This window comes from Phyllobates terribilis, unplaced genomic scaffold (assembly GCF_046119375.1).
Source record: "Phyllobates terribilis strain yellow unplaced genomic scaffold, ASM4611937v1 Scaffold_9__5_contigs__length_417890890, whole genome shotgun sequence".
NCBI lineage: Eukaryota > Metazoa > Chordata > Amphibia > Anura > Dendrobatidae > Phyllobates > Phyllobates terribilis.
In genome coordinates this window covers 54,540,889-54,554,193 of record NW_027362769.1, presented here as the reverse complement: position 1 = coordinate 54,554,193, position 13,305 = coordinate 54,540,889, and the positions used below count along the sequence as shown (strand labels likewise).

Sequence of the window (13,305 nt, the reverse complement as noted above, 5' to 3'; positions counted from 1 at the left end):
AGTCTTTACTATGTACCGTAATCTCAAAGCACGCAGGGAACTCATGACTGTCAGCTAAAACTTTAGTAAATGATATGCTGTAAGCGGAATTCCAGATGTTATGATAGAGATTTATTATTTTACATGGAAAACATTTAGCATTTAATAAATTATTATGTAAAATAACCTTAGAAGTGTTACAACCTCTCTATCCCAGTGATATAGGAACGTCATATGATGCCTTTGAGCCTCCACATGCTCTAAATGAATTGATTCCACTTAACCAACCATGAAAGAATAAATGCGAAGGTTCAGGCAGTGTCATCTGCAGGCTATAAGTCAAAGTCACTTGATGCAATTTTTCTTTCGTTCTAATATTTGATTATTGTGGTGTCCAACCCTGAGTATAGACGTGTGGTTTAGAAATAGGAATTGGAATACAGTAGATCTAATATCTGTTAATGGGCAAATAATGCACTTGTAATATGTAAAACGTAGTGCCATGACTTCACCATTCTATATCATCTATGTTTACCGCTATGCCAGATTGCGAGCAGAGAATTTAAGATCCCAATATCTTACATCTACATCTCCGGGACAAGCACAGTGACTGTTCCAAATTCCATTCCAACTGGTGGCACCATCGGCACAGATATCTATGGCCTGGCTGTTAAGGTAATTCATTATAAAATGTGTATATATACATATTGTAAAGCTCCCGCTCATTCGGCAGCGCTTGAGGTTTACACGGGAAGCAATTTCTTAAACAATGTCCAGGCAGGTTTATCCAAACTTCATAAACTGTGCATTAAATAAATCGCATAATGGCCCTTGGGTGTTATGAAAACAAAAATAGTCCAAGTACAGTGACATATAAGTGCTTGTCCGGTCCTCCTGAACAGCGTAACATACAGCACAAAAGACTCTGGCAGGAGACTTAACACAGGAAGACTTCTCACCTCCACTCTGTCAATGAATGAGACAACTGGTCTCCTTTTTATCTGCCGTACCATGCCCCAGGGTGGGGATATGTGAGCAGCCAGTCCCACCCATCTCTCTGACTGCTCGTAAACTGACCCTGACATGCCCAATTAACTCTCAGCACTATATGTGCTGGAGCTGGCTTTTCCAAGCTTGCATCACTGAGGCTACCAACCTCGATGATATATATCTCCCCTTGATGATCTGGCTGGCAGCCATCTTACAGTATGTACAAAAATAACTTAACCGCTTACCCACTTTCGACATACTAATATATTTAATGCTGGCTACCTGCCTATGGAGCATGCTCAGGAGCTGTGCCTGCACCTAACATGTCAGACGCCGACTGTTTTACCCTGTAACAGCAATGATCAGAGCTGAGCTCAAATTGCTGCTGTTAAACCTCTAAATGCTGCTGACAGCAGCATTTAACTCATGTGGTCCATGCACCCACTGGCTTCCACCCTTCCCCCTACCAATTCTTGCAATGGTGTGCCAATGTGTTGCCATTGTTGCCAGGGCCTCCTGAAGGTCCCCGTGCTTGCCATATTGATACTTCAGCTTCATAAGAGACAATGATTTTCTCTGTATACTGCAATATTGTGGTATTGCAATATATAGAACAAACGATCAGATGATCTCAGGATCAAGTCTCCCAAAGGGACTAAAAATAATGTGTAAAAACGTTTTTTTTATATATATATAAAAAATATATATATATAAAATTTGAATCACTCCACATTATTACCTTTTAAAAATAAAAAATAAATAAATTTGGTATGGTGATGTCCACAAAAGTCTGATCTATCAACATATAAAATTAATTAACCAATACATCAAAAGTTGTATGTTTAATTATTTCAAAGATTAATTGATTAAACACAAAAATAATTGAAAGTGTAAAAAAAAAAACCTAAACTCTCTATTTTATATTTTGGCTTTTTTTTAAGTATGCCTGCGAGACTCTCTGGGGAAGACTGGAACCTTTTGTCAAAAACAATCCAAATGGTAAATGGGAAGACTGGGTGAGATAAATTTACATTTATCTATAAATACATCCAAAAATACTCATGTAGTTTATTTTATGTCATTCATTTTGAGATTTCTTTATGAGGAAGAGTATTATCCTGAATGTGACAAAGAAATTATTAGTATTATAATCTACTGTACATAGTTGAGCTGTTTTTTGTACAACTTCTAACGAATCACAGAGGCTTATCAGAAGTTGTGATCGGGGGATCTGAGCACTGAATAAATAATAAAATGAAGGGACTGAATTTTTCCATTTAGTCTCCACAGTTGCACCTTGTAATGCTGTATATGGGAAAAAAAACTATTATCAAACAGTTTTCATCAGAATTCAGGCATGTAACAATTTAGAACCAGGAAAGATTTTGCACACTTGTAGTGTTTCCACAGCAGTCCCGGCCACCTCTGACAACTTTTTGAAAAGTGAACACAGTTTAGCCAAAATGGGGGTGGGGTGGCAGAGCAGGCCTAAAAAATTCATCAGAATTTATGTCACAAAATTGGCATAAATTATGACAAAAATGTACTCAAGTCCCGTAGTGGAGGGCATTTCTTGTGACGCTCAAATTCAATAAATAAAGTTAGTAACCTTTTAATGAATTTGATGCATCTTACTCCATCATCAGGAATGGACAAATCGGGCATTAGAGTTTATCATAAATTAATCTGCAGCCTGCTTCATTATTAAAAGTAGCTTAAAGGGTTGTCTGGAAAACTTTTTAGCGCCTGTTAATCACGGGTGTCATGAGTAAAATATCTGTCCATGATGCTCTCACGGTGTAAGATGATGCCTGACTAATTGATTATCCATTTATTCTAGAATAAATAGTGTATTGTTTCATGGTATTTATTAGGAAATGAACTGTGACTTTTGAGAAAAGTTGACCCAATGTGACTGTAGTTTTACATCAGATATCTGTAAGTATAGGAGATTTTGTCAGTTGTTGCTGCGTATATTAAAATGGGGAGAAATAATAATTTTAATGTTAAATAGAGAAGCTAATGTGTGGAAAAAATAAAGTGGAATCTTGAAAATTTAGCTCCAACTGGAGGGATATCCAGAAAGAGCTTATTTTATGTCTATTTTATACATTTTTATAGTTATTCTTGATACGTTCTGATTAACCCCTTCCCATCACAGCCATCTTTCACTTTTACTTGTTATCCTTGTCTTACACTCAGTACGATTATTGAGATACTAAATTTATACAATTTTGAGTTGTTTTACTATTTTTAAAAAAAAACAAAAACTTAAAAAAATGGGTTTGTGTCTCCATATTCTGAGATCTATATCTAGGAATAAGTCTTCTCTAATCCATAAGTGTCAGAAAGATGACTGCAAGAAGCTACTGTAAGACACCTCATGCGTAACATTCCCCATACGTCTTGCAGAGAAATGCCGTTTAATTAATTCCATCTCTATTCTTAGTTGAGACATTAACTTTGCAAGGAATATACAGTGAGTAAAATAAGTCTTTGATAGGCTGTGTGCCCACTATGCGTTTTTTAAGTGTTTCCGCAGCGGCAATTCCGCTGCAGAAACACTTAAAAAACGCTTGGTAGAAAGTCTGCCATGTTCCCCAATGATAATCTGCATGTGCTGTGCACATGCTGCGGAAATTTCCGCTGCGGATTATCATTGCGGAAAATACGCAGCACTACCAATTATTTAGCGGAAGCGCTGCGTTTTTTCTGCCATTGACTTGCATTGGAACGCATGAATTCCGCATCACTGGATCTGTACATGCGGAATCCAAGCGTTTCAATGTGCGGATGGTACCCGGGTGTGGAGAAGAGGAGACTCTCCTCCGGACCCGGGTACCATAGAACCTGTAAAAAAAAGAATAAAATTAAAAATAAATATTATACTTACCTTCTGATGGCTCCCGGTGTCCTTGTCTTGGCTTGCCGGCAGATCGCGGTGGACTCAAGGACCTGTGGTGACGTCATTTAGTCATGTGACGGGTCACGCGACCGCTGACGTCGGCAGGTCCTTTAATCTACCGCGAGCTGCTGGGAAGCCAAGACAAGGACACCGGGGCCATCAGAAGGTAAGTATAATATTTATTTTTTACCATTCTTTCGGTCACACTATGTAAAATCCATGCTGTTTGCATGGATTTATATAGTGTGACCAAGTTGTCAAGCACTTTCCAAGTGATGCTAAAATCGCTTGGAAAGCGCTCGTCAACCCGCATGCGGAAATGCATGTGAAGAACGTTTCACATCCGCTTGTCCTTGGCAGGAAAAATGCATGTACAATCCGCATGTACAATCCGCATGTACAATCCGCATGTATAATCCGCATGTACAATCCGCATGCGTTTTTTCTGCCTGGGAGATGCAGAAACGCTCAGGAAAAATCCGGAGCATTTCTGCATCGTGGGCACATAGCCATACACTGCAGATTTTGCAAGTTTTCCCATCTACAAAGAGTGGAGAGGTCTGTAATTTTGATCGTAAGTACACTCCATCTGTGAGAGACAGAATCTAAAAATAAAATCCAGAAAATCACATTGTATGATTTTTAAATAATTAAATTGCATTTTATTGCATGAAATAAGTATTTGATCACCTACCAACCAGCAAGAATTCTGGCTCTCACAGACCTGTTACTTTTTCTTTAAGAAGCCCTCCTACTCTGCACTCATAGTCATTATCTGTATTAATTGCACCTGTTTGAACTTGATACCTGTATAAAATACACCTATCCACACACCCAATCAATCACACTCCAATCTCTCCACCATAGCCAAGACCAAAGAACTGTCTAATGACACCGGTGACAAAATGGTATACCTGCACAAGGCTGGAATGGGCTACAGGACAATAGGAAAGCAGCCTGGTGAGAAGAAAACAACTGTTGGCACAATTATTTGAAAATGGAAGAAACACAAGGTGACTGTCAATCTTACTCTGTCTGGGGCTCCATGCGAGTTCTCGCCTTGTGGGGTAGGGATAATTCTGAAAAAGGTCAGGATTCAGCCCAGAACTACATGGGAGAACCTGGTCAGTGACCTAAAGAGATCTGGGACCACAGTCTCAAACATTATTGTTAGTAACACACTACTCTGTCATAGATTAAAATCCTGCAGGGCACGCAAGGTCCCCCTGCTCACGCCAGCACATATCCAGGTCTGTTTGAAGCTTGCTAATGACCATTTGGATGATCCAGAGGAGACATGGGAGAAGGTCATGTGGTCAGATGAGATCAAAATAGAACTTTTTGGTATCAACTCCACTTGTCATGTTTAGAGGAAGAAGGATGAGTACAACCCAAAGAACACCATCCCAAACGTGAAGCATGGTGGAGGGAAGCATAATACTTTGGAGGTGCTTTTCCGCAAAGGGGACAGGGCGACTGCACAGTATTGAAGGGAGGATGGCTGGGGTCATGTATCGTGAGATTTTGGCCAACAACCTCCTTCTCTCAGTAAGTGCATTGAAGATGAGTCATGGCTGGGTCTTCTAGCATGACAATGACCCAAAACACACAGCCAGGGCAAATAAAGAGTGGCTCTGTAAGAAACAATTCAAGGTCCTGGAGTGGCCTAGCCAGTCTCCAGACCTGAAACCAGTAGAAAATCTTTGGAGAGAACTGAAACTCAATGTTGCCCAACCACAGCCCGGAAGCCTGAAAGATCTGGGGAGGATCAGTATGGAGGAGTGGGCCAAAATCCCTGCTGCAAACTTGGTCAAGAACTACAGGAAACGTCTGACCTCTGTAACTTGAAACAGAGGTTTCTGTACCAAATATTAAGTTCTGTTTTTCTATTTTATCAAATACTTATTTTGTGCAATAAAATGCAAATAAATTATGTAAAAATCAAACAATGTGATTTTCTGGTTTTTATTTTTTAGATTCTGTCTCCCACAGTTGAAGTGTAGCTATGATAAAAATTACACACCTTTCCATTCTTTGTCGGTGGGAAAACTTGCAAAATTGTCAGTGTATCAAATACTTATTTTCCCCACTGTACTTTTACAAATGGAGAGCATATTCTATATCTGGTAAATACATTTTACATAATAAAACAAAAAGGTCCCCTTGAGGTGGCACTCCAGCGATTTCATAGAATCATAGAATGGTAGAGTTGGCAGGAACCTCCTGGGTCATCTGGTCCAACCCCCTGCTCAAAGCAGGATTCACTAGATCATCTCAGACAGATGTCTGTCCAGCCTCTGTTTGAAGACGTCCATTGAAGGGGAACTCACCACCTCTTGTATCAGCCTGTTCCACTCATTAATCACCCTAACTGTCAAAAAGTTTTTTCTAATATCTAATCTGTGTCTCCTCCCATTTAGTTTCATCCCATTGCTTCTAGTCTTTCCTTGTGCAAATGAGAATAAAGATGATCCTTCTACAGTGTGACAGCCCTTGACATATTTGTAGACAGCTATTAAGTCTCCTCTCAGTCTTCTTTTTTGCAAGCCATTCCCAAATCCTGTAACCGTTCCTCATAGCACATGATTTGTGCCTATATAATTCAACTATTATTTAAAAATACTGCGGAGGCTCTTGTGTATGCCTTACATTTATCTGGTTTGGTTGTTTTGTCATTTTCTGGGTTGCTTGCCTTGTGGGTTATTTCTTTTCCACTAATATGGTTCCCCCTATTCAGATTGTAGGCTACATTCCTCATAATGCATCTGACTTTGAGGGGGTAGAGTCTCCTCATACTGCACTTCTTCCTAAGGGCAACAAGTGATAGGTTAGTGACATAAATCCACTGTCCCCTTATATTGAAGAGTCTCTGTATTCTATGCGATGCTGCTTTAGCCTGTCTCCTTGCCTCCTGCTTGCGATCGGTTTCTCCCTATTAGCACCAACGACTAGAAGGCAGGAGAAACCGGCTAAAGCTGCATCGAGTAGGATGTACTGGAGAATCTGAAAACGTTCGTGTGTGTATGCAACTGAACTAGGGTGAAACAATTTATGCTACATGAACATTGATGATGAAACATCATATGTGCGAATACATTTCTGAATTAATGTGGTATCTGTTTTCTAGGTTGTGGCAGCTTTTAGTCAGAGAGTAAGCCTTTCAGCTGTCGGACATTACAGGTAGATATTGCATTTTTTCCCTTTTATGGCTTTGAAATGCTTAATTGTCCAATTTGCACACGTAAACAAATATCCATCACAATTCAGAACAAAGTGATATCACTTATTCAATTAGGCAATGACATTAATGAACAGATCAATAACTTTTGCTAACAAATTTCCTTAGCTATCGGAATTATTGTTTGTACTTACAAAGTGAGCTCAACTTCAGAAATTAAATCCCCCTTGACATACCTGCTGAACAGACATAACACAGGCTACTATATAAGACCATCTGTAATCTGCTTAAAGAGAATCTGTCACCAGGTTTTTGCCACCTAATAAGATTGCAGCATGATGTAGGGGCATAGGCCCTAATTCCAGTGATGTGTCACTTACTGGGCTGCTTGCTGTAGTTTTTATAAAATCAGTTTTACTAGCAAGAGATTGTCACTAGAGGACTAGAAAAGCTGCTGTCATGGAGTCCTTCAACTTCATAAGTTCTGTATAACCCCACCCTCACCACTGATTTGAAGCTTTCTGCCTACACAGTGTACACAGAAAGCTGCCAATTAGTGTTGTGGGTGGGGTTATAAAAAGCTCAGCATTCAGAGAACAGGCATATCTACAGCAGATAAAACAGGGATTTTACCAAAACTGTAGCAAGCAGCTCAGTACGTGATACATCACTGGAATCAGTGTCTCAGCCCCTACATCATGCTGCTCCCAGATAAGGTAGCAAAAACCAATGTTCCTTTTAATGAATCACAGGGCTGCCTTAAAATAGAGGTGAATCTCACTAAATTAGAATATTATCAAAAAGTTAATTTATTTCAGTTCTTCGATACAAAAAGTCATATATTGTATAGAGTCATTACAAACAGAGTGATCTACAGTACAGACCAAAAGCTTGGACACACCTTCTCATTTAAAGATTTTTCTGTATTTTCATGACTATGAAAATTGTACATTCACACTGAAGGCATCAAAACTATGAATTAACACATGTGGAATTATATACTTAACAAAAAAGTGTGAAACAATTGAAAATATGTCTTATATTCTAGGTTCTTCAAAGTAGCCACCTTTTGCTTTGATGACTGCTTTGCACACTCTTGGCATTCTCTTGATGAGCTTCAAGAGGTAGTCACCGGAAATGGTTTTCACTTCACAGGTGTGCCCTGTCAGGTTTAATAAGTGGGATTTCTTGCCTTATAAATGGGGTTGGGACCATCAGTTGTGTTGTGCAGAAGTCAGGTGGATACACAGTTGATAGTCCTACTGAATAGACTGTTAGAATTTGTATTATGGCAAGAAAAAAGCAGCTAAGTAAAGAAAAACGGGTGGCCATCATTACTTTAAGAAATGAAGGTCAGTCAGTGCGAAAAATTGGGAAAACTTTGAAAGTGTCCCCAAGTGCAGTTGCAAAAACCATCAAGCGCTATAAAGAAACTGGCTCACATGAGGACAGCCCCAGGAGAGGAAGACCAAGAGTCACCTCTGCTTCTGAGGAAAAGTTTATCCGAGTCACCGGCCTCTGAAATCGCAGGTTAACAGCAGCTCAGATTAGAGACCAGGTCAATGAAACACAGAGTTATAGCAGCAGACACATCTCTTCAACTAACTATTAAGAGGAGACTTTGTGCAGCAGGCCTTCATGGTAAAATAGCTGCTAGGAAACCACTGCTAAGGACAGGCAACAAGCACAAGAGACTTGTTTGGGCTAAAGAACACAAGGAATGGACATTAGACCAGTGGAAATCTGTGCTTTGTTTCTGATGAGTCCAAATTTGAGATCTTTGGTTCCAGGCACCGTCTCTTTGTGCGACGCCGAAAAGGTGAATGGATGGACTCTACATGCCTGGTTCCCACCGTGAAGCATGGAGGAGGAGGTGTGATGGTGTGGGGGTGCTTTTCTGGTGACACTATTGGGGATTTATTCAAAATTGAAGGCATACTGAACCAGCATGGCTACCACAGCATCTTGCAGCGGCATGCTATTCCATCCGGTTTGCGTTTAGTTGGACCATCATTTATTTTTCAACAGGACAATGACACCAAACACACCTCCAGGCTGTGTAAGGGCTATTCGACCAAGAAGGAGAGTGATGGGGTCCTCCACAGTCACGAGACCTGAACCCAATCGAGATGGTTTGGGGTGAGCTGGACCCCAGAGTGAAGGCAAAAGAGCCAACAAGTGCTAAGTATCTCTGGGAACTCCTTCAAGATTGTTGGAAGACCATTTCTGGTGACTACCTCTTGAAGCTCATCAAGAGAATGCCAAGAGTGTGCAAATCAGTCATCAAAGCAAAAGGTAGCTACTTGGAAGAACCTAGAATATAAGACATATTTTCAGTTGTTTCACACTTTTTTGTTAAGTATATAATTCCACATGTGTTAATTCATAGTTTTGATGCCTTCAGTGTAAATGTACAATTTTCATAGTCATGAAAATACAGAAAAATCTTTAAATGAGAAGGTGTGTCCAAACTTTTGGTCTCTACTGTATGTCAAGTGTTTATTTCTGTTAATGTTGATGATTATGGCTTACAGCCAATGAAGACACAAAAGTCATTATCTCAATAAATTAGAATACTTTATAACAACAGCTTGAAAAATGTTTTTAAAATCCAAAATTTGGGCCTACTGAAATGTATGTTCAGTAAATGCACTCAATACTTGGTCACGGCTCCTTTTGCATCAATGCGGCGTGACATGGAGGCGATCAGCCTGTGGCACTGCTGAGGTGTTATGGAAGCCCAGGTTGCTTTGATAGCAGCCTTCAGCTCATCTGCATTGTTGGGTCTGGAGTCTCATCTTCTTCTTGACAATACTCCATAGATTCTCTATGGGGTTAAGGTCAGGCGAGTTTGCTGGCCAATCAAGCACAGTGATACTGTTGTTTGTAAACCAGGTATTGGTACTTTTGGCAGTGTGGACAGGTGCCAAGTCCTGCTGGAGAATGAGATTTCCATCTCCAAAAAGCTTGTCGGCAGAGGGAAGCATGAAGTGCTATAAAATTTCCTGGTAGACGGCTGCACTGACTTTGGTCTTGATAAAACACAGTGGACCTACACCAGCAGATGACATGGCTCCCCAAACCATCACTGATTGTGGAAACTTCACACTAGACCTCAAGCAGCTTGGATTGTGGCCTCTCCACTCTTCCTCCAGATTCTGGGACCTTGATTTCCAAATGAAAATTGGAACTCTGGGATCTTGTGGAATGTGCCAATGACTGCCTTCTGGACAACTGTCAAGTCAGCAGTCTTCCCCATGATTGTGGAGCCTACTGAAACAGATTAAGGGACATTTTTAAACACTTAGGAAGCCTTTGCAGGTGTTTTTTGTTAATTATTTTAATTTACTGAGATAATGACTTTTGTGTTCTCATTGGCTGTAAGCCATAATCATCAACATTAACAGAAATAAACACTTGAAATAGATCACTCTGTTTGTAATGACTCTATATAATATGAGTTTTGTATTGAAGAACTGAAATAAATTAACTTTTTGATGATATTCTAATTTCGTGAGATGCACCTGTATGTTGAGACTTGCTTTGAATAATTATTATAATTGAAGTATATGACTGAATTGTTGTAATGTTGGATTTAACCCTGACTCACAAAAAACTTATTTAATTAAGAAGCTAGAACAGACATTCCTGGGGTCTCCCTTTAATTGCTATTAAAATACTCATTTCTTTCAGGGGATACGACACAGAGATGGACTGGGAGAAAGGAGAAGGTCACATTGCCCCATATTTTATCTATGGGACTGCCTGTTCTGAGATTGAGCTAGACTGTCTAACTGGAGGGCATAAGGTAAGGGGCACTTTCCATGTTTTTATTTAGTGTCAGCTATCTATGAAAATGATTGCATGTATCTCACATGGCCTATATGATGCATGCTTCTAAATAAGTTAACTCAATTTGGTAATTGAATTTCCTGATACATACTGGCACAAAGCAATTCTTTGTGTAATTGCTTTAAAGGGAATCTGTCAGCAGCAGGGTTATGCTATGTGTTCTGACAGCAGCATGATGTAGGGGCTGAAACCCTGATTCCAGAGATGTGTCACTTATTGAGTTGCATGTTTCTGCTTCAATAAATTCAGTGTTTAATCAGCAGGAGATTATCATTATTTGAGTTAATGTCTTGTGCCTGCTGGTCCAACCCGGCCCCCAGCACTGATTAGCAGTTCTCTGTCTATAGATTGTATAGAGATATCTGCCAATCAGTGGTGTGGGCGGGATTGCACTGGGCTCAGCATTCTAAGCTCTGCTAAATCTACAGCAGAGAAAACTGATTTTATCACAACTGCTGCACTCAGTAAACTAAGTGATACATCATTGGAATCATGGTTTCAGCCCCTACATCATGCTGCTGTCAGATTATATAACAAAAACCTACAGGCAGATTTCCTTTAAGGAAGAAGCATTAATAAAATATCTAATTTTTCCTACATCTGTTATATAATAAGTGACACAGTTCCTAATTTCTTTATGAATAGGATCAACTACTAAAGAAGAATCTACAAATATATGTCCGGTCACATAACTATTGTTTTATAAAAATCTAATTAATAGAAGTGTGATGAGGGGAGGAATGGGGTCTTGATATTAGTGTTGTTTAAAATAAAGGGAAGATGTTATTAGAAAGTGACACATTGCTTAATTTTTTTTCCACATATCTTCTACAACAAATTTAAGTTTTATTTTTCATTTTTCCTTGTCCATATTAAAAAAAATTCTAAAACCTTGCAACACTCACTCTAACCACTAAGGTTAATATAAGACTGATCATCCTGTTCTGTAAAGATCAATTTTCTGTAGTAGTATCTCATTATTACCACAGACAGGAATACAATGAAAGGTAACACATCTGTATACAGGAGATAACAAAGGATCCAGCAGTTATAACAGGAGATGGTCACAGCTTGCCTCCTGTGATAAGTGCATGGTATAAACACATTTGCCCAGATCACAGAGCATGTCCAGAAAACCAGTCCAATAGAAGTCAGTGAGTCAGAGCGGGTTTATCGTTGTCTATGATCCATGTAGCTGCTGTAAAGCATCTCTCTAAGGGCAGAGACAGACTGCCGTATTTCTCGTGTGAGAATCACATCATAAACCTCGTACTGGCTGTCTACTCCATGACCTGAGCTTGACAGCTGCATAGGAATCCATCACGCTGTCATGCTCAGGTCAGGAGAGGTGCCGGCCAGTCCGTGCAGTGCGATGTGATCATCACACAAGTTATACGGCAGTCTGTCTCTGCCCTAAATGCCGTTAACAGAAGCTTACGCATGATGACTGGCCCCATATTCACATACAGAAAATGGAATAGAAAATTCTACAATCAGAAAATAAAAACAGATAAAAAAAATACATTTCCTTTGGTAACACATTAAGATTAAGAACCCTTGTATGTCTTTCAATTACTTGAATTGATCTAAAGAAAAGTGCACCATGCAATACTATTGTTGCAGTGTACGTGACCAAATCCAGACGAACCGCAATACAGTTATTGTCAACTGAAACCTCTACTTAGGCACAGCTAGAACGGGATTTATTGTGCCCACTAGACTGGTTGTCTTTGTGATTCAATAAAGACATGTTTATGTCTATAGCAGGCCTCCAAAAAATACCTAGCTAGACTTATTATGCATGCTTAAAGGGGTTTTCCTATGATATTACATTATGGATATCACTAGACTATGTCATAATATTTTAAGCAGTGAAGTCCAACCTTTGGTCCTCACCACTCTCTAAAACAAATGGATATGTGTGTGTCCACCTACTACTACCCAGCGGTATATGAAGACCAGTTATACGGTACATCTTTTTTTTTTAATTGAAACCTAATTCTCCCTAACAGAATCTCCGCACTGATATTGTTGTGGATATTGGAGAAAGCATAAACCCCGGCATAGACATCGGTCAGGTATGTGAACTTTACAGCTATATTATCTCCCTACAGGGAACTATTTCTGTGTGCAAAAATAACAAACATAATTCACGTCTTGTCCTCCACAATTTGTTTCTAAACAATTATACTCTAGGGGAGGATTCATGAAGACTGGCACAATCGCAATACGCCAGTCTTGCAGAAGTAGAAGAAGTGGGATTCATTAAGAGGCGCAGGTTACTTAATGAATTCAGCGGCTCTCCTATGTGGCGGGCGCCTGTCAGGAACCCGAGTAGCATTTCTGCCATTTCTCAAACTTCTCATATCAAACAAACATGAAACACAGACAGCACTACAAA

At 39.6% G+C, this 13,305-nt stretch overlaps 1 protein-coding gene across 1 annotated transcript in view; it reads left to right on the top strand.

Moving 5' to 3' along the window:
- LOC141161552 (aldehyde oxidase 1-like) overlaps nt 1-13,305 on the top strand; it is a 536,896-nt gene that overhangs the window by 248,480 nt on the left and 275,111 nt on the right. The window contains exons 28-32 of the mRNA XM_073646510.1: nt 526-654; nt 1,911-1,985; nt 7,002-7,054; nt 10,746-10,860; nt 12,917-12,982. Coding sequence (XP_073502611.1) covers nt 526-654; nt 1,911-1,985; nt 7,002-7,054; nt 10,746-10,860; nt 12,917-12,982 — 438 coding nt within the window. The remainder of the gene's footprint in view (nt 1-525; nt 655-1,910; nt 1,986-7,001; nt 7,055-10,745; nt 10,861-12,916; nt 12,983-13,305) is intronic.